The 24268-nt window shown below is 22.2% G+C and overlaps 4 protein-coding genes across 4 annotated transcripts; 1 reads left to right on the top strand and 3 right to left on the bottom strand.

The window, feature by feature from the left end:
- Positions 1–1161: 1161 nt before the first annotated feature.
- On the bottom strand, positions 1162–9489 carry PBANKA_0521700 (AP2 domain transcription factor, putative; the record flags this gene model as incomplete). The annotated part of the gene is made up of 1 exon (XM_034568472.1): positions 1162–9489. The coding sequence occupies one exon, from the start codon at positions 9487–9489 to the stop codon at positions 1162–1164; it is 8328 nt and encodes a 2775-aa protein (XP_034420458.1).
- A 4681-nt stretch (positions 9490–14170) lies between these two features.
- On the bottom strand, positions 14171–15733 carry PBANKA_0521600 (holo-[acyl-carrier-protein] synthase, putative; the record flags this gene model as incomplete). Its single annotated transcript, XM_034568470.1, has 1 exon — positions 14171–15733. The coding sequence occupies one exon, from the start codon at positions 15731–15733 to the stop codon at positions 14171–14173; it is 1563 nt and encodes a 520-aa protein (XP_034420457.1).
- A 1898-nt stretch (positions 15734–17631) lies between these two features.
- On the top strand, positions 17632–21300 carry PBANKA_0521500 (conserved Plasmodium protein, unknown function; the record flags this gene model as incomplete). Its single annotated transcript, XM_034568469.1, has 1 exon — positions 17632–21300. One exon carries the CDS (start codon positions 17632–17634, stop codon positions 21298–21300), a length of 3669 nt encoding a protein of 1222 aa, XP_034420456.1.
- Positions 21301–22072: 772 nt separating this feature from the next.
- PBANKA_0521400 (serine/threonine protein kinase RIO2, putative) lies at positions 22073–23839 on the bottom strand (the record flags this gene model as incomplete). The annotated part of the gene is made up of 1 exon (XM_034568468.1): positions 22073–23839. One exon carries the CDS (start codon positions 23837–23839, stop codon positions 22073–22075), a length of 1767 nt encoding a protein of 588 aa, XP_034420455.1.
- Positions 23840–24268: the final 429 nt, after the last annotated feature.

Here is a 24268-nt window from a genome sequence, read left to right as displayed (position 1 = left end):
TAATAAAAAATATATATTATTTTTCCCATGATAATAACTAATTCAATAATTATATGAAATACACATACCCTCATTTAAAGAACTCATACTAAACCAACACATGCAAAATGAACTAATCGATCTCCACTTTTAAATTTCACAAAACAACATTAATTTTGCTCGCTCTACTTAAAAAATTTTCACCATTTAATTGATCAAAATTGTGTTACTAATACATTTTATTAAAAGATAAATGTAACATTCTTAAAAAAGGTGTCTCAAACAGGTTTTTAAAAAGAATAAACACATATAACATAGCAAAAATTAATAAATGCTAATATCCATATAATTTAAAAGCATTAACAAAAATATATACAAACAATATTTTTATAAATATTAAAAATATATATATTCAAATAATTATAACTTCATATATGTTGCTCATAACACTTATAATTATGTATGCAAACTTAAAAACACAACTCAACAAAATAATGTTCATAAAAAATGTGAACAAAATTATACGAAATGATTTCTCACATTCATTACAATCATTATAATGTAATAGCAAAATTAAAACATCGATAATATATACAACCAAATAAAAAAGAAAAGAAAAAAGGGAAAAAATAAAAAAAGAAAGAAAAAATATTTTGGCAAGTACACATATATGAACATAAAATATACGTACAATAAATATGCATAATTTAACAGAAACGACATATCCAAATATTTTGTAAAATTTATAACATGCATATACATAAAATAAAAGATGCTAACATGCCATTTTTTTTAATTCTTCAAAAAGGGCTTAAAACAATATTCAGAACGTACCATAAATATTTACGTATAAAATATAATGCAAATAACTCATATTATTCTGTTAAAAAGTAAACTTAATAATTTAAAACACGCTCACAAAAAAATACATAAAAATGCGCAAATCTATTTTTTCCGATTTAGACTTGGCTTTTTTTTTTCTATTAATAAAAACCTAACTTAACTGCAAAAATACAGAGGAATACAAATAGTGCAATATATGTTTGAATCGTTCTTTCGGACTTGACTTGTTCTCTTCTGATATCCTTAAAATCTGATACCTCGCAATAATGCTTACCCAATCTTTGCACCAAATCAAACAAGCATACATATATATACATTACAAATTTCTTTATTGCACAATCACGGAGATAAAGCCTGGTCCTTGGCATTTGAATTGTATAAATACAATAAGTTAGACAATATTTCATCATCATCTTTCAGTATTTTAAAATTCTTTTCATCTTTTTTATTATTATAAGGGGAATTTATTCGTCTTTTACGCGAGTTTAGTAACCCATTCTCTAAACAAAAATTTCTAAAAGATTCCGCTTCAAGTTTTGCCTCAGCTAAACCTAATTTCTTTACGCTAAAACCTTTAGTCTTAATTGAATTGTTAACAATATATTGGACTCTATACAATTTTTTAGCATGGTCATAATATATACCCTTGGGCAATGATTGTTTTATTAAATTTATATCTATGTTAGAATTGCCCTCGCACCTAGTATTTCCTTTTTTAATGCCATTATTTTCATTACCAACAATATTATTATTAGTGTTATTCATACTATTGTTCATATTGGCCATATCTTCAATATGCTTCGTTTCAGTTTCAGGCACATTATTATTAACAACCATACTTGAATCCATATAACTATTAAACTTTTTTTTAGATTTTTTATTACCATATCCAGAATCTATATAATCCATATCATTCAATAATTTATTCTCAAAATTTACTCCATTATTATATCCATCATCATTATTATATTTCTCATTATAATTATCCATGAAGTTGTTAAAATATTCGTTGGAATTTTCATCATAATAATAATAATCATCATTATTTTCATAAAACGTATTTCCTTTTTTCTTTTTACGAGTGTTATAATCATTTGTCTCCTTTTCAGCATTTCCGTAATCCAATGTTTGCTTACTATTTTCTCCCAACTTATATTTCACTTCTTCAGAATTTGCATTATTATCATTATTATTACTCATTCCTTTTCCTTCCTTTGTAAACAACTTTAAATGTCTTAAAAAAAATTCTTCAGAATTATTGTTTTTATTATTACTACTAATCGGTTGCTCATATTTCCCATCCTTATCAAGTAGGTACACATATTTAATATTATTATTATTATTATTACTATTCTTATTACTATTATTATTTTTATTACTATTATTATTTTTATTACTATTATTATTGCTATTATTATTATTATTGCTATTATTATTATTATTATTGTTATTATTACCAGAATGGTGAATATCTTCATCAGGACCATATATATTCCCATTGCTACTTAACCCAATGCAATTATTGTTGTACTTCATTTTTTCATATATATCATTATTATTACTATTGTGTTGAGCGTTTTTTTTTGTTTTACTACTTCCTTTGGAATAATTTATTAACATATTTCTATTCCCAATATTTTCTAACTTGTTCATAAATTCGCTGTTATTACCAGAAGGGGGATTATCTCTCTTTGCAAAATTTAAAAAGTTCTGAATATCATTAAAAAATACTTCAGAACCATCATTATTATATCCAAACTCTTCTTTATTATTATTATCCAATTTTCCATTACTCTCTTCTCTAATATTATTGACATTACTATTAGTACTATTTTTCTTCCCTCTGTTTATTATATTTAAAGCTATTTCATTTCCATTGATGCCAGATAAAAAGTCGGGTAACATCCCATTATATCCATTTTTTAAATTAGATTGCAAATCATAGTTATTCTTATTATTTTTAACGTTAATAAATTTTAAAAAATCCATAGAATATTTACCTATCTCACCAAGATTGCTAAGTTTTTCCAAATCATTATTTTTTTTTTTTATATTATCATATAGATTGTTACTATTATTACTACTAGTACTGCTGTTATTATTATTATTATTATTATTATCTAAATATTCTTCACCATCATCAGGATATGATTTTTCTTCATTCGCGCCGACTAAATGAATTCCTGCCCCTTCGCGATGCCCATTTTGTTCGCCATCGCCAATATCACTACCATTACTATTCACACTATATCCTCCATTTATTAACTTGCTGTTATTCTTTTCATTATTTTTATTATCCCCAATTAAATAAGACACATTTTTATCTATACCATTTGACAAGTTTGTCGTATTATTGCTCGACCCATTTGGTGTTCCTTTCTTATTCTTAAAACGCAGCATATTTAGTAATGCCTGAAATCCGGATTTTAGTTTTTCTTCAGTATTTTGACTCTTTACACCCTCATTGTTTTCGTTCTTTACATTCAAACAAAACGAATTCGATGCGCCATTAGCCAATTTATCCTGGTAATTATTTTTAAACATGTTATTCATATCATTTTCCCTGTCAACATTGTTCCCTAAATTATTACTTAAATCGGATATGTAGTTATTTCTATAATTACCCTCTTTTATATCTCCGTTTATTTCAACATTATAATTTGAATTTATATTGGTAGCATCATTGCTTTTTACATGTTTATTTCGTTTTAATATTTGCATGTCAATATTATCATCATCATTCTGTTCATCTAATTCATTTGGAATTACATTTTTTATCTTATCATAATCATAATAATAATTGTGTTTAGTATTATATCCATTTAATTCTTTGCCTGATTTTTCATACGTGTCACTCTTTTTATTTCTTTGAACAAATTCTTTTAAAATTGATATATCTATTTCATCTATGCTATCATTATTTGCTGCACGAGATTCGCTAGGTGCTGTGTTATTTCTAGTACTATATCTGGTACGTCCATTTACATTATTATTAGCATTGTTATTATTTCCTTCGTAATAATTATCACTTGAATCTTTGCTAGAACCATATACAAATACTTTTGAGGAGCCTCCATCAACTCCTCTCAGTCCCGAAAGTCTATCTGTTTTATCTTTTAAACTACTTAAATTTAATGAGCTTGCTTTTAATTCTTTATGTGGCGTTCCAAAGTTTACACTATTATTGTTATTATTGCTACTACTTGCGCATTTCTTATTATAAAAATAAGATGAATTAACATATACTGGATTTAACCATTCACTTTTTACGGGAATATTTCCTACATCACATCTATAAATAATGCACTGTTTTCTTGCTTCTTCTAACGTATTATAATGTATCAAACTAAATCCTTTTGTTTTGAATTTACCATTTTCTTTCCATTGACATCTCCATAACTTTCTTGCAGAATCAAAATAAACACCAGTTGGTAATGGACCCATAGGTATTAGTGATGTGTCGTTATTGTTATTTCCACTAGCATTTGACTCAACTTTGTTACTATGATACAAAGTATCATAATTTCTTACATTTGGCAAATTGTTACTTTTTGCCCTTTTGCTGCTACCTTTCCTTTTCTTAACTAATGGCATATCATAATCACTTTTATTTTTCTTATTTTCATCATCACCATAATTGTCATAATATCTACTACCAACACCTTCTCTACCAAAATTGGCATTAGATACACTTCTTTTAGAATTATTATTATTTCGAGCTTTACCACCTTTTTCGCCATTTACAAAATAATTGTAATAATAATAATTATCATTATTATTCTTTTTGGTATTCTTTTTTTCAAAATCAAAATCTTTATGATATCCAGATGATGGATTTTGTAAAAAGCTATTTTCAATCAATTCATTAGTACCATCACCACCAATATCATAACCAATATTGCTTATGTATCCAAAATTATTATTAATATCATTATATCCAATACTAATATTATTTAAACAATCATTTCCATTACTTAATAAAATATTATAATTATCCATAAAACGATTTTTATAATTACCAATTCCTTCTGCATTCATTGAACCCTTTTTTATTTTATCATAATTAGGAATATTATTGAATTTCAAATTATTATATGTGGAAAATAACAAATTCGATGAATCGCCATCATAATTTATCATATTCACATTTACATCACCACCACCCCCACCTAATATTAAATGATCCACTCCAAAATCTTTCCCAATCACTCTGCTTGAATTTGTATTAATATGATCCAATATATATTTCCCATCTATTGGTAGTATACCATCTCCATAATAATTAATGTCAATATTGTTACTAATATCTCCTAATAACCCCCTTTGAGTATTTCCAGTTAAGTGATTATTATTACTTGCCATTATATATTCATTATAACTTATGTTTTTTAAAAACACCTCATTCTGATATTGGTAATCATCATTAGTATATAAAAACATAAATGTTTGAGGTTCGTGAGGAAATAATGCATATAATATTTCAGATTCATGCACATTTCGTGGAAATATTGTGTTATTTAATAAAATAAATTTTTTATATATCACATCATGAACCATGGAAATATATTTCACTTTTACTTTTTTTCTCTTTTCAAATATATGGTTTAACAAATTACTATTGTACTTCTTTTCTAATAATTTATTATATATCAATTTGCTCGTCCTTTCTTTTTTTTTCAGAGAAGATTCATTATCAAATTTGCTAAATACTTTCATTTTCTTTTCCCCAGATCGAAATGCAGATTCATTTTTTGTCAGATTAAAGTTTTTCCCACTTCGAGTATTGCTGCATTCTTCAATCATATTATTGTCTTTTATTGTTGCATTTTCATATAAGTTATAAAAAAACCACCAATATGGCTCTATAAGTCCAGTTTTGTTCATCATTTTATATAGCGTTCTATTTCTAACGATTTTATTTCGACCTTCTAAATTATTTCGTGATGCATTTTCTTCAGAAGAATAATTATCCGTAGATTGAGCATTATTACTACGTAAATGATATTTATGTTTGGTTGTTAAATGAGACCCATCACTAATATCGCTTGTATTAGAATTATATCCTCTTTTGTTTAAAATTCCATTCCCTTTACTAATACCATCATTATTGTTTATAGTCGCAATCTTGTTATCAGCTGATGGTGTATAGTATTTTGTAAAAATATTATTGTGATTATTTACCCCATTTTCCTTTAATATTCCAAACTTACTACTACTAGGTTTATCCTTATTTCTCAATGATAAAGATATATTATCTAAATTATAACTTACTTTTTTTTTATTTCGTAACTTATTTTGAAAATATTTGTCTTGCTCATATTCTGCTTGCTTAATAAGTATCTCATTGTAGTTGATATTACTGTTATTGTCATGTATCCATTCCCCATTATTGATAGCATTATTAGTGTCATTGTCTGATGTGCTTTCTCCTTTGTTTTTTTCATTATCGTTATTATCTATACCAGTTGGGTCTCCATCATTGACACTGTTATAACTGTTATTTTCATTTTTCTGATTTATAATTGTATTGAAATAATTATCGCTTTTATTTATTTCCTCACTATTATAATTTTTGTCAGTAACATTATCAAGAAGAACGTCAGTGTGGTCACGCTTTGTATTTATTTTATCATCTTCTTCCAGTCCATTATCATCAAGTAAACTTATCGGCTCTGAAAACTTTTTCATTCTATACATAGCTTTATCCAAGTCTAATGTAATAACTTTTGAATTAAAAACGTATATATACATACTAATGCGTAATAATACTAGTTTAAACAAATTATAAATACATTTCTCTGTAAATAAACTTGCTTGATAATATTCATGTAAAACCCCTAAAACACTATCAATTGGTTTATTCTCATAATCTATTAAATATTTTAGCGGTTCTTCATTTGAGTCCTTTTCTGATATTAAAGAATAATTATATTTTACATTCGTTAAATTATCTCTAGATGTTATGTCCTTTTCAGTAATTTTGCAAACATAATATTCATAAGAAAACAAATCAGGTATCCATCTTATACCTATCATATAATTATTTATACACTTTATATTACTTTGAAGTAAATATTCTATATATCCTTTGGCTATTTTGTGATTTTTTTTTATATAATTCTCATATTTTACAAATTTTATAAATACAAATTTATTTAATTCATATATATAATATGGGGCATCATCTATGATCTCATCATTTGGGCATTCCATATTAACTATAATAACATCATTTTTAAAAAAATTCTTATTCATATAAGTATTTTCAAAACTGTCATAAATATATGAATTTATATATATATTATCATGTATAAAATTGTATATTTGTTTTTTATAATTTTCTGATAATTCTTTCTCCTGTGTTTCGTTATTTGCATCACTATCCAAAATATTATCTGAATTTACATTCTTATCTTCTGGTTCGCATTTTATAATTACGTCTTTATCGTTGTTATAATTATTTCCAGTTTCTTTGTCAGGAACTTCTTCTTTTATAATAATATTATATAAATCATTATCGTTATGCTGATCCTTGCCATTTGAACCCACATATTTATTGCTTTCTTTATCATCTTCACATGTTATTCCATTGGCATTCTCGCTGTTTGTCTCATCATTATTATTACTATTATTGCACACGTTCGAAATATTCATGCCTTTGACACTTTTACTACTATTCAAAGAATCGTGATCACTAAATTTTTCTACTTTGATCTCCAAACAATTAGAGCTATTATTATCATTTTTGTTTTTATACTTATATTCGTTTTCTATGCCTTTCACATTTTCAAAAATAAATGTTTTTGATTTTACACAAAATCCTTGTTTCATTTTTACCAAAATAACCAGTTTATTTCCAAGGAGTTTTTTTGCATCTAAAGGAATGTTATTTTCATCTTCTATTCTTTGTAAAACATATATTTTTACATTATTCAAAAATTTTATATATCCCTCTGCATCTGAGTTAAAAACAATATTATCCAAATCAATATTTAAACATTCATTTGTAAACATTTGTTCATCATATGAATTTCCCATATGTTCATCTTCATAATTTAAATAATTTATATCTATATTGTCAGGGGGACTATTTAAGGGAAATTTTGAATATTCATTATTTTTATTTGTATCACACTCAGGATTTGCTTTATTACAATCATTGTCATTTTCACTATTTGCAAAGCTAATATTCACATTATTATTAGCAGTATTGTCATCCCTATTCAAAGAACTATTATTATTCATATCATTATTATTATTGTTTTCATCATAATTTTTAGAACTCGTACTATTATAACTATTTCTATTACTTTCAGAATATGTACTATTATTATAGTCATCACTTTTTTGGTTATCCAAACCATTATGATTGTTACTATCTATGAGACTGTTACTATTGTTATCAGAAACACATTCATTGTTACTAGCATTATTTACTTTGTCACATTCGTTAACATCTCCAATAGAATTATGATTGCTATTGCTATTATTATTGACATTTTTATTGATTTCTAACCTGTTCAGCCTTTTCTCAATCCTTTTTATATTTTTATTTAATATATGTATGTATTTTTCTGCAATAAACTTGGAAAGATTAAAAGAAATATTTTTATTTATAGATATTTTCTTAACCACAGTTGAATGGTTTGTTATATTATTCCGTTTTAGTATTAAAAAATGGGGAGGTGGCCCTTCAAACTGTAAAGCATATGAATAATGTTCAATGTCATTGTAACTCTCAATATTATTATCATCATTATTATTGACGGATAAATGGTTGATAACTTTTGTATTTTTACTATTTTCAATATAATTTTCATTTATATTTTTATCAGAAAAAAAAAATCGACTATTATAAAAATTTGGCTCGAAGGGAATAGAATATTTTTTGACGTTCCTTTTTTTATACTTATTATCTATATTAGTTATTTTTAACTCTTTTAAAAAGACTTTATCGTAAGAATTTATTCCGAAAAATTGTTTATTGCAATTATAATTTTTCGAATTGTGTAAATTTGATTTTTCAGCATTATCATCATCGCTATCATTTTGACTGCTTTCATTTTCATAACAGTTAGGTACATTACGAGATACCTTTTTATAAAAATAAGTATTTACACCGTCTTCTCTTTTTTTATTTCTTTTATTTATATCACCAAAATTGTTATAAAAATAATAATTATATGTATTTAATAAAATTCCTTTACTACCCTTTTGAACAGATGAATTATATTTTTTGGGCTGCGCATTATCCTTCCCCTTTTCATAAATATTTCGATATGCGCTTAAATTTATTTTCATATTAAATTTAAAATCGTCATTCCTATGGGAATCTGTGCTTGAATTTGCATTATGATTCATAGTTGTATTTATATATGTATCCATGTTTTCATTAGAATCCTCATTCATATTTATATTATCCATGTTAGAATTTATATTAATAGAATTGGTATAACACGGATCGATGTTTAAATTTAAATCGTCTGACGATTTATCACACATATTATTATTGTCGTTACTAGTATTATTCAATTCATTGATATCTGCATCATTTTTATCGCTTTGCGGCGAACTATTTTCCTTGGAGTCTTCGATATTTACTTCATTCTTTGAATTCTGTATGTGTACACAAGGCAACATACTACATTTGAGACTGCAACTTAACATTTTTTTAAGGAATCAAAATTTTAATAATTTATATGTATATTATTATAACAATATCATGATACTACATTAATGTTGTATATTTATATTTTATAATAATAACTAAATATTATCTTACATACATTAATAAACACAATGTATATATGAAAATAAATAATTTAAAAAAGTCGAAAGAAAAATGTCTTTAGTCTTTCGAATAAAAATATGCATAATTAACAATTTTCATATTACCATTTCAAAAATAAAAATATGCAAACGTGTAATACATATGTATATAGATAAATAAACCACATAATTAATCTAGGTGCTTAAGATATATAAAGATATACAAAAGAACAATGTAGCGTTAATTATTGTATATATTTAAAAAAAATACCAATGTACATATATTAAAAAGGTATCTAAAATACTTCAAACATATATCTAAAAAAAGTTCTTAATGGTATTTATATAAATCTCACACATTGAACTATGAAATTTCAATGATATACAAACATCGGTAAGATACAACAAATAAAATTATTAAAGAATTAATATTGTAGGCAACTATAAATATGAATAATAATAAAAATTAATATGTATATAAATAAATATATATATTTACGTATTTAATTACATATATAAGTGTGTGTGTGTGTATGTATGTATGTATATAAGTGTAATTTTTATAATGTTACAAACATGTTCAAATAAATAACTCGTGGATAGTTTTTTATTACGGAAAATTAACAAATAAGCAAAAATGCATAGTTGTAATTTATGTGGAATAATGTATAATAGCTCACTCAAATTATATTTATACTTTTTTCTCTCACTATGAATAATTATGTATGTTGTACACTAATTATGGCATAAAATCACATGGTATTATTTTTTTAAAAACAAAACGTTATCTCATTAAATGTAAACATATACATATATATGTATATTAAAAATGCATATAAATGGTTATAACAACACGTACATATTCTTTAAAACATTAATACTTCAATAAAAGTTATATATAATTATAGCTAACTGGAAAAAAAAAATTTGAAATACATAATAGATAGCTATATATTTTTTACCTGGCTTGTGAAGAAAAAAAATATTATATAGGTTATATATACAGAATGAAAATTAAAAAGTTAATAAAAAAAGCTGCATATACGCAAAATTATATATATATATATATATATTTAGTACACTTATATAAAATGTTTAAAGTTTATAGAAAATATTTTAATTAACAAAATTTTACAAAAATACCAAAAAAACTTAAATATTTAAAAATTAAACCTTCTTTATTTGTCATATATTTTTATTGCTGTCTCTTTATCTCTCTATATATATTTACTGCCAAAATTGTTTTCTTATTTCAAAAAAATTATATATTATGCATTCTGTCCGTAAGCACTGCAAAAAAATTGTTCTATATATAAGAAACCAAATATATTTTATATATTGTCAATGCTTTTATACAAAAAAATGTTATAATATACATATACATGAATTATACAATATAAATACAATGAATATATATTACATATAACAATAAACATGCGTTACATTATAAAAAATAATTATAAAAAGAAAAAATTACACGGGAAAAAACAAAAAATACAAAGCAAAACGACTCACATGCACACACATATATATATACAAATATATATATTACTATGAATGTGTATATAGGTATAAAAACATCTTCAGTGGTTATTTTTTTGGATACACAATATACATATTTATTTACATATGCATGTGATAGAAGAAATATCCATTCACATGCGTGTGCAAAATACGTTTATATTTAAATGAGCAACAGATAGTTAAAAAATAAAATAAAGGCAAAAAAAAATATATATATATATATATGTGTTTATAAATTTAAATGTTGCATATTTAAAAAATTAGCGAATGAAAAAAATTGAGTTTAACCCATGAATTTACTTACACCTTTAATTAAACGCAACCTGTTTTATATAATACACAAATATGAATTATATGAATTATATGAATTTAATTTCACTGAATGACATAATCAATAAATAACACATAAGACTATAACAACAGTATTTTCAAAATATAAGCATACTTCATAATACATCAATATATATACATATATGATATATTTTTAATTTGTGTATATACTATAAATTTTTAAACTTACAAACAAGTGCCTTTTAAACATTAAACGAACAATGATATTAAGATAGCATTTATACATATAATAATATATTAAAAGAACAAAATTAATATATATATGTGGGAGCAAATATATATATAATATATAAGCGTATACATATATATCTTGATAACTTCTTAAAATACAAAATTCAATTTACGTCAATAGGAATTATTAAAAGCAAATTAACATACAATTAAATCAAACGAAAATTTAGGTACATCGTTCATTTGATTATTTAACTTAAGTAACATACATAACCACATATATATTATATGTTATATAAATATATAGTACATCTATATATTTTAAAAATGGCTTTTTAATTCAAATTAATAATTAAAAAATGATTTAATTCGTTATTTATTTATATAAATGAACAAACATTTACGTTGTAGATATATTAAAAAAAAACACAAAAGGCATTTTTATAAAATTTAATTTTTTAATTTACAAGTGTGTATAAAAATGTGTATATGCATGTGTTTATAAAACACGTTGTGGTGTATACATATATAATATAATTAATTTCATTGTTTATTAAAATATTTAACATTTGTTTAATTTTCAAATAAATAAATAACTACAATATACATAATAAATGGAGTAAATTTATTTAAAATAGAAAAATTAATTAAACATATTAATATCAATGAAAAAAATTGTAATAAAAAACATAAAAAAGGCTTAAAAAAAGGAAATTGTGTATATATAATGCAGATAAATATTAAAAAAAATTATTAGTGGTAACATGGTATTAAATTAAAAAATATTATACACATAAATTATAATAACAACGTAATTGTATAAGAATGTTTCATCTATATAAGTTTATAGATACATATATAGTTATATATATAACAATTTTCTCGAGCATTTAAATTAATAAATTTTTATAAATGTATCATAAATATTTTTTTACACTTTTTTTTATTTTAAATTGCTATTATATATAGTTATGCATAAATTGAACTTGTGCAAAAAAAAAAATTGTAAAAAAATTAAAAATTGTAAAAAAAAATAAAAATTGTGAAAAATAAAAATTGTAAAAAAATATAAATTTTTAGGTACTAAAAAAGCTTATGAAAAAAACAACGGTGTTTACATATATTGTTTTTTTCAATTAAATTGTATAAAATGCATATAAAAATAGTGTACATGCATATTATATATTTATAAGTTCGTCCCTTAGATATAAAAAAAAAATATAGCTATTTTTTGTGGGACAATAACAATTTAGATTCATTAAAAATTGCATAAAATATATACACTAATAATATATACATAACATTTTTACAACCCCATTTTGTCCCAATTTATATAATAATTTTTTTATATAACGCTTTATATTAAAAAAAAAATTATTAATAATGTATCTTAAGGTAAACATTATAGGTTTTATACACTATTGGAACAGATTTTTTAAAAATTATTACAAGCATATAATTTTTTTTTTATTTTAATGTGTTGCTTAATACTCTAGATAAAATAGATAATAATTATTACAAGCGTTTATTGCTTTTTTTAACGTGTATGAAATAACACAGAAACGGAACAAATATTTAACTTAAAAAAAGGTGTATTATAACATTTTCTATATATTAATTTTTTCTTATATTTTTTAGTTTAATATTTCTATATTAATTAGTCATTTTTTAATATTTAATATGTATATATGAAAAATTAAGACTATTTTACTAGCTTCCCACAAAAAATAGTACATTGTTTTTTGTTTATAGTAATAGATACCTATAAATATGATAATAGCCTTATATACATAACTGCGGTAAAAATTGCATTACATATTTTAATATATTATACTTGTATAATATAGTTTACCTATGAATTTCATGGTATTAAAATTAGTATACATATTAGAGAATATTATTAATAAGTTATATTACTATTATTATGTATTAATGCACTTAAAATTTTTTTTTTTCTTTTATTAAAAAGCTATTTCACATATAGTGAAATTCCATCTTACCTTTTATTAATTATGGATAAAAAAATTAGTTAGAAAATTTTTAGTATAATATAATATTTTTATATATGCATTATTACTTTTTCCTTTATGATAAAATCTTTGTAAATATATAGAATACACATGTGCATAATTACAAAAAACCAAACGAAGATAAAAAAGTATATGTTTAAAAAATAAGCGTAGAATATATTTTTAGCTTGGGTGAATAAAATATATAATTTTTAATTTAATATAAAAATTGTATTTTATTTATTATGATTACCTATAATTTATTCATTCATTGTTTCTGTCCCTTTATTAAATTTTTTAAGAATGCAAGAAAAATATAAATATTTCATTCCTACTAAAATAATTAAAAAAATGATAGATATGAAAGTATGGTATACTAATTGGATTATAATGAAAAAAATATAACAAATTAAAGACGAGCAAATATAAAAAGAGCAAAATTTATTTTTTTATTGTGAAACTAGCTTTCTAAATACTTAGAAATTTCACTTACACTTATTTTTTTTTATCCTTACTCATATAGTTTATACATTCGAACCTACAGATAGCGCCTGTGCTTGTATAATGGATATCGGAAAATTGCACGAAGTATTATTTGTCTGGTTGTTTATAATTTTTTCATCACTAATTGATAAAAATATTTTGACAATACCCATTTCGTAAGCTACCTTTTTAGCTTTCCCATATAAATTGACATGAGGTTTTCCATATTTATCATTCTTTATTTCAATATCATTCATACTTAATCCATATTTAGATATAGAACTTAAACCGCGCCCCATGGATTTAAGTATAGCTTCTTTTGCTGCGAATTTTTTACTAACATAAACTGCTAATTTTTCTAAATCAGTACTTATTTTTTCGTTTAATTTTTCTTTTTTTGTTTCAAATTCAGCTAATTCAAATGAGTTTAAAACTTTTTTTATAAAATTTTTATTTTTTTCAAGAATTTTATAAATTCTATTAACACATAAAATATCCGTACCAATACCTATTATATGGTGCGCATAAAATGTATTTGTAAATTTGTGAAATTTAAAATATTTTCCAATGGTTTGTTCTTCTAAATCCATAAATTCAGTATATTCTTTAAAACTATTTACATGATCTTTATGCATTAAATGTATTAATCCATGTAAAACATAAAAAGGAAGTCTTTCGTTAACATCAAAAATATTTCGAAATAATTTATTTACACCTCTTTTGTTTTCTTCTTCATTAGAATTTGTACTAATATATTCGTCTATTACTTCTTCGCTATTACTTTTTAATATTTTTTTTTCATACTTCATTTTTGATATAACACATTCTCTATTTATATATTCAGGACATAAAAATATATCACCACTTTTGGAATTATTTATATAAAAAAAATCATCACTATGTAAAATTTCGTTGTTTGTATCATCGTTTTTTACAACATTCAAAATAGATATTATATCTGTTGGCTCATTTTTATTTCTATATTTTTTATTTATATTTTTCATTTCTTTTAAGTCAACAAATTTTATAATTAATTGAACATTATTAAAATTTAATATATTAATAAGTTTTTTTGTTTCCTTTTCAAAATGTGCTAAATCAATAGGTACATCAATTTGATCATTAAAAATTTCTAAAAAAGAATGACCCTCATTGTTTTCGTTATATCCTTTATTATTCAATATATTATCAATTATTTCGCTAGTTTGATGTTCCTCATTATTGTCTATCATATATATATGTGTGTTTAGTCTTTTTATGTTCAATAACCCATTGTACCAATTACTTTTTAGTTTTGGATATTTTTTTAAAGAATTTATGATATTTTTATTTTTTTTGTTAGTAAATAATCGATTAGTAATATAGCATTTATTTATTGAGCTTTTATGGGGATAGAAAATTGTATCCACATTTTTCCTAAGGTATTTTGGAAAAATATTTCTTTCAAAATTATTAAATTTTTTAACATTAGTTTGTTTAACTATATGTAAACAGTTTATTATATTTAGAATAATATTATCCTCACATATAAACAAGTATAAAATTATCACTTTTATTATTTTCAGGCATATATTTTTAAATGGAAACATGAAAAAAAATGGCATTATATTATTATAATATAGAACAAATTTTTACAAACAAATGTTAAGTTTTTCCATGAGTACTTTTAAAATTCATCAAAACACAAATATTATGACTATAAGTCTTAATTGATCTTATCTATTTATTATTACACAACTTTCTTTTCTCTATTTTTATTGTTGTGAATTGAAATGCTGGAAATCCATGTTATATTGTTGTTACTACTATTTCATTTTATTTTTAATATATTCTTTATTTTTCTCTTTCAAATATTCCTTAATTTATCCAATATATAAAATGATATGTATCTATATGGACGTATATTTGTAAACAAATATATATATTGAAGCTATCAAAATTATATTTTTTCATCATATGCAATATAATATTTAAAATAATTATTTTTTCATTTTAACCTTTTCTTTTTTTTTATTTTCTTAAATTTTTATTTCTAAAAAAATTATTTTTTAAATCTTTTTATGGAAGAAATTGTATGATAATTTTTTTTTTTTTTATATAATAACAATTTAATCACCTACTAAAAAATGAGAAACCATCGTTATTTTGGTATATATAAAAACTTATTGTTTTTGTTATTCATTATTCCATATAATTTTATTTTTATTGTAATTTTGCTAGTATCACACCTTTAAATGAATCTTACATTTATTTAAATTGCAACCTTAAAATGTTTACCACTTATCAAAGAACAGCCAAGCAGCCACCAAAGGACATGAATAAATAAAAACACATGTCAACATCCTCAATATATGGTTGCTTATTTATTTATTTATTTATTTATTTATTTATTGATATTATTGTAGACCGTTTAAATGAGAGACACACGTCTCTAAATGGACTTCTCCAAAAAAAAAAATTATCTTTTTATTTTTCGAAAAAACATTTTTTTTAAACAATCTTTACTATTTAAAAATTTTCATACAAAAAAATGTGCCTTTACAATTATACTTATGACTTAAATATATGTGCATAATTGAGTTATATATATGTATAGAATTACACACAAATAAAATTATCATCAAAATGTTAATACTCACTATACAGTAAAAGAGCTTAAAAAATCGTCTTTTATTTTTCAATATTTAATATTATAGTTTATTACAGTTATATTTTCTCGAATATGTTTTTACAATAGTGTACAGAATGTTAATAGTTGTTTTAGTATTAATATATTGTAAACATATAAAATCTAAAAATATGTTCAATTCCCTATTATTTTTTTTAACTAAAAAAAATAATTTCCAAAGTGCAATTGTGTGCAAATATAATTCAAAAAAACAACAAAAGACATTTTTTTTATGAATAATATTTTTCTTTTATTTTCGTTAAGTTTGTGGATCTCTTAATAATTCCCTTACATATAAAAATTAGTATAACACGCAAAATAAATGAAATAATGAATACACAATTTGATAATAGTGATATACTTCCTAAGCGTTTTAAGACATAATAAATTACACTATCTTAATAATTCGTTACTAAATACATAACACAACGACAAATTTGGAATAAAACAAATTTCAAAAGCAAGGATCTTATTTATGCACATATAATAAAAAAAATAGACAAAACAACATAATAATATTCTACAATTTTGTAGACTTAAGATATTTTATTCATTTACTTGTTTATTTATTCGTTTATTTATTCTATTTTGAGTTTCCTTTGCATTGAAAATGACCTTCCATAAAAAAGCGGATTAACGCACATGCATATATACACAATTGCAAATTGTTTATATTAATTAAATTTTTCCATTTTAATATGGAATTATATGAACAAATAAATCATTATGCAAAATTAAAGAATAAAACTATAATATATTCTGCATGTACATACGTGAGCTTCAGTATATTATCCAAATTTTTCTAAATCTTTTTTCACCACTTCCTTTGTACTTATGGATAATACTGATAGTGAGAATGGAAGTTATTCCAGTAATTTTTATACAAATATAAAAAGAAGAAAAGATAAAATAAACAAAAAGATGGAAACAGATGTACTTATAGTTGGTGCAACTACAGGAGGACTTATATTGTCTCTTGATTTATTTCGAAAAAATATAAAACACATAATTGTAGATTCATGTGAAAGCAATATAGAAAATAAAAAAATAAATGAGCAATATCTGCTTTATCCTAGAACTCTTGAAATGTTACACGATTTAAATCTTCTTCCTGAAATTTTATCGAATAGCTTGAAATTAACAGGTATAAATTTTTATATGCAAAACAAATTAATAAATCAAAGTAGTAAAAACTTTTTTCAAAGTATAAATGGAAATATGCCATATATGCTAAGTATTAATAAAATGTCTCTAAATAAAATTTTATTGAAAAAAATAAAATTAAATGGTTCAATAATATGGTATAATACACTAATATCACCCATTCAAAATCAATCAACAAATTTTATAAACTGTAATAATTATAATGAACGAAATAAGAATACTGAAAACTTATCAAAAAATAATAAATTAAAATTCCATTATAACAATGTAAAGGTTAAAAAATTATACACATTACCATCACTTTTGAAAAATAGAGAAGTAGAAAATGCTCTTATTAAAAATAACAAAATGGAAAACAATGATGGAAGTTATAGTACATCTAAAAATATTTCTGACGAAAAAGACAGCACCATAGACATCAATTTAATAACATCAAGTAGTAATTCAATTCTTTCTAATTTATCAAATAAAAATATAACAAGCGATTTTTCTTTTTATTGTAGTACTGATTCAAATGATACTCACCCTTATGGTAATAGTAATAAGACATATATTTCCAATACAAGTTGTTTAAGTAAATATTCATCATATAAAAATAATAAGTATAAAATTGAAGGATATATAAAAAAAAAACAGAATATTAATAATGAAAAAAAGAATTCAAATATATTTTATGAAAAAAAAAATACTGAAAGAAATTGTAATATAACAGGAGCAACTGTTCGAATAAAACAGAATTATACTTATTGGGATATAGAAAAAAATAATTTTAAAAATTTTAAAATAAACAAAAATGAAAAAGATAAAAAAAAAAAAAAACGATATTATTCTTCTATTAATAGTAAATTTATAGTTGGAGTTGATGGAAAACATTCATTAGTTAGAAAATTATTTAATATAAAAATGAAAGAAAATGAAAATAATGATATAGAATACATATCTGCAGATATATGTGCAAAATGGAGTAATGAAATGCATTATTATAATTTATCCTTATTTCAATCAGAATATGGGTTTGTTACTTGTTTTCCCATATTTTTCGATATTGCAAATGTTGATGAAAATAATTTTTATTCTATCAATCCAAAATTTAAAAATACCATAAAAAATATGAAAAAAGAATTATATATAAGAAAAAATAATAATACCTATTCTAATTCTAAAAAAATTTTCAACAAATCAATCAAAAAAGAATCCTTCAAAATTAATAGTCCACAAAAATCATCAATTAATACTTTAAACACTTCACCAATATATAATAATAAAGACATACAAAAAATAGAGAATAATATTACACTTATAAAACGATATGTACAAAACGAGAGAGATAAATCATCAGAAAAAGAAAAAGAAATAATCCATGATAAATTATTACAACGAAATGATATAGAAGACAATAAATTCCGTAATTATTATGATGACAATAAACAAAATTTAAATAACCCAATTCCAAAACGAAACAGATTTAATAAAAGTTACACAAATGAAATATTAGAAAGAGAAATTTATAAAAAAAAAAAAAATTTTAAAATGAACAAGCCAAAAAGTGTTTGTCAAAAAATTAACGATTATAATGAAAAACAAAATAATATTTTAATGAATAAATGTGTTGTAGAAAAAGGTGCACTTAATATGAGTCTCGAAAAAAAAAAAACCAAAGAATATTTTATTAATTTTATCAAAAAATATGAAGAAAAATTTACTTATTATATTAAAAATTATGATAAAAAAAATACTCCTACAATTATTACTATTAAAGGCAATGATAACAAATTTCAAAAATATTTTTCACAAAAAGGTAGAACCACCTCATTTTCAATAAAAGAAAACGATACAAGTTCTATTTTAATTAGAAATAAAAACAAGGAAATTTTAACAAATGAGAGTTTAAAAGAAGACACAGATAATAACTATGTTGATGCATTAAGTAATAATTCTATGAATGAAACAAATAATCGAACTTCAGAATATGCAAAGTTAGGGATATATAATTGGCATATAACTATATGTAGAAAAATAGACAAATGCTCCCAAAATAAATATTTATATCCTATTAAAAAATCTAAAGAAATAAAATATATAGAAGTTATAAAATTAATAAATAAAATATTTCCAAATACTGAATTATATTATTTATATAATTTGAAAATAGGAATACATAAAGATAAAATATGCACAAATTATTATAACAATTATGTTGTATTAGCGGGAGAAGCAAACTGTTTTTATAATCCACTATTTAATGTAAGTGTTAATCTAACTATACATGATATATATAATATAGGATGGAAACTAAAATATATTATTAATCATGGATGTACATTAATATTGTTAGAAGGTTATGAAAAAGAAAGAAAATATATATCTGAAAAAGTTGTATCATGGAATAGAGAAAAATTAAATTTTGTTTTTGTCAATAATAATGGTAATAATAATATTTGTACATATTATAATATACTTTTTTTTAAATTTTTTGCTTACATATTTCAAAAATTCCCTATTAATTACAACATATTTGAAAAATTATATTTGAGTACATTTTTGCTACAACACAATTATACTAATTATGTTATTAATAATACAAGGAATATTTTTTTTTGTAATAAAAATAATAATAATATATGCGCAGATAGAGCAAAAAATTGTATTTTAAAATTTATTTCCTCATTTAATAAAATTAAAGAAAATAAAAATGTTTCTTTATATGATTATTTAAAAAATCAAATGCACACACTAATTTTGTGTATAAATATATCAAAAAAAGAAAAGCCTATTTGTAATTACATTACCACCCACTTACTAAAAAATAAATATAATAAAAAAAATTATAGCAATCAATTTTCTTATACATATGATAAACTAGCTTTAAAAAAATTAATAAAAATTGCCCGTTTAACTCACAATATCATGGGAAAAAAAGGAACTCAAAATAACGACAATAATTGTAGAGGGGAACCCTTTTTAAAAATTTTATGGATATTGTGCAATCAAAATAAAAGAAATTTTATTCAAACTAACACAAATATATGCTCTACTAATTTTAATGTATATACACGAAATTTTACTATTAGCTCTCATAATATACCAAATGAACTAATTAATACTATAAAAAATTCAAAAATAAAAGACCAAGTTATTTTATATGATTTTATAAATGATTTTCAAAAACAATATAATATTAACTTTTATTTACCAAATAATTTTATTTATCAACCAAATTTTCAATCCGCAATATATATTTTTATACGTCCAGATTTTCACATTACACACATTAATTATGTAAATGATGATAATCAAATTGCTTCTTTTCTCGACCATGTATATAATTTTTATGGTTAAAGCGTAAAATACCAAATAAATACCAAACAAATACCAAGCATATACCAAGAAAATACCAAGAAAATAACCACGAACTATGGTATATGAATTAGACATGAAAAAAATATACGGCACAGCGACATGAATTTTAATCCGAAGTTTTTATCAGAGTTGAAAAGTCATGCTTATGGGGCATATGCAATGCAATATAAAAAAGGGGATCCGACATTTCTACATATGTATAGATATAGATATATATACATTGTGTGCACATGCTAATTCAATGGTCACTTATGTATGCCAAATTGCAACAATGCCTACCACCTCTTATTTGTATTCATATATTTATTCCAATGGTTAAATGGTTATTAATAAGTTGAAAAGGTTAATTAATTTTTTTTTTATTTTACTCATATATGAGTAAAATAAAAAAACATGAAAAATGAAAAAAATAAAATAGCAAATAAAAATTATTTAAAAAATATGCGCATATATATGAACAAAACAAATAAAATTAGGGGATATTATATCAATTAAACGAAAATATTGCAATTATGCATATAAATATATACACCCATCCAAACATATAAAAGGTAAAAATTATCCATATAACTATTTTTTCTTAATTTGGAAGTATATAGAAATATAAAATTGTCATTTCTCGCTTATTGTCACGCTTGAATGACTACTCTGTTTTATTTATATAGTTTCATTGACATCCCGATTTCTTGATTTATCATTTTTTTTATAATTTGATAACAGCAAATTATATACTGTACATACATGGTTTACGCTAAATATAGTTTTTTATTTTTTCCATCAACTTTTTTTTATTTTTTGTTTTTAAATTTTCCTTAAATTTTTCCTTTTTTTTTTTTTTTCTATCCATATATTTTAATTTGCTTTTTGCATATTCTTTGGTATATTTTTTAATATGTGGATTCCAAGTATCAGATAATTTTTTTTTACTTTCCCCAGACTGACTATTACTAGAATCACAACTAGAATATTCTGTCAAATAATTATCATTATGACTATTTGATTCTTCACTTGAATTTTCGCTATATAAGTTATATTCATTATCGCTAGTTTTATCATTATCACTTTCTTCATTTTCCCTATTTTGAAACTTAACTTTTTGTTCACTGGGAATATCTTGGTAATTATCATCTAACTCATAATTTTTCTTATTATTATAATTTTTATTAACTAAATTTATATTATCATTTTCTTTATCAGATATACTATTTGACAAATTTAAAATGATTTCTTCATTTTTTTTTTCCAAAATATCGTTATCCATATTTTCGTTAATGGTATCTTCTCTTTTATATAATTTATTATTTTCAGCTTCTCTTTCCTGACTATTTTCATAAGCATCTTTATATTGATTATCTAAACTTTCATTTAAACAATTCGTTGATGTATCACTAAAAGTATCATCTTTAGTATTTTTTAAGACAAAGTTTTTCTCATCATTTTTTTTCAAATTTTTTTCAATTGTGTTATTATTTTCATCAAATTTTACTATACTGTCAATTGATTTATTATCATTGTGAAGTGTTATAGTCGATTCTGAATCAGATAAATTAGTTTCATAATCAGATTTGTCATTTTGTAAAATTTCTAAAAGTGCATTATCATGTTTATTAGAAATATTATTTTCATCTTTTATAATTTTTTCATTTTCTAAAGATGCAATATCTTCATATAATGGATAATCTTCAATTCTTATTTTATATTTTTTATAAAAATGACTAATAACACATTTTACATCTCTTTCAAAATACATTTTTCCATTTTCATGATGTAAAGAAACAATTTGAGGAAAATCTATAATTGTTATATTTTCATTATCATCAATTAATATATTAAATTCATTAAAATCACCATGAATTATATCTGATTTTGCAAACTTTATAATAGTATTTAACAAAAAATCGATAACTTTAAAAGGGTTACTTATTTTTACATGAGATAATGGATATCCATTTACATAAGACATTAAAATCATATGTCTATTTAAATCATATGGTTTAGGAACAGGAAAATCATTTTCATATAATGCTTTTAAATATGCATATTCTTTTGTTGCAGCTATTTTTGATAAATATAGCCAATTTCGAAATTTTTTTTTTCCATAATAATCCCTATTATTTTTTATAGTTCTAAATGATATCCTACCTAATCTATGAATCTTTAAACATAATAAATTGTCATTTACATCTTTACATATATATATATCTGATTCTTTTCCTACACCTATTTGATTCCCTACACTTTTTAATATACCTCTATTTAAGAAAGCTCTTAAAGCTAAAAAATCATATCCTAAATAAGTTAATTTATATCCATCATATATTTTATTTTCATGACTTATTAATTTATTTTTTAACAATTTTTTTAATACACTCATAATACCTTCTTTTCTTAAATTTGCTATACTAGCTATTAATTGTACGTCTAAATATTCATGATTTTTCATACCCATTTCTATAGCTGTAAGTACTCTGTACTCATTTTTGGATAAAAAACAAAAGCATGATATATCGAGCTTCATTTTTTTATTTTTTTTAATATTTTATTAATTTTTTTGTTTTTCTGATATTTGTTATGTAACAACTACTATTGTAACAGAAATTATTCATCCTATTTTGGTCTTTTTTTTTAAAAAAAAATTATGAAAATGTATTAAGACTGAAAAAACTATTTGGATAATATTCGTTACTGAAATGTTTGCTGATTTCACAAGATAGCAAAATATACTACATATGTATATATGCTTATTTGAAAAAATAATAAAAAAAATTAATTTATATGCATTCAAAATTTACATGGAAAATACGGCATGCCATCAACTAAAAGTTCAACGCCATTTATATTATTTTTTTTGTTACTAAAATAAAATTTAGTCATCCATTTTTTAAATATTTAAAATTTCATAATTTTTCTATGTTTTTTATGTTTTGTGCTACTTGAAATATTATTT

Source organism: Plasmodium berghei (assembly GCF_900002375.2).
Source record: "Plasmodium berghei ANKA genome assembly, chromosome: 5".
Lineage (NCBI taxonomy): Eukaryota > Apicomplexa > Aconoidasida > Haemosporida > Plasmodiidae > Plasmodium > Plasmodium berghei.
This window is presented reverse-complemented; position numbering and strand designations above follow the sequence as displayed.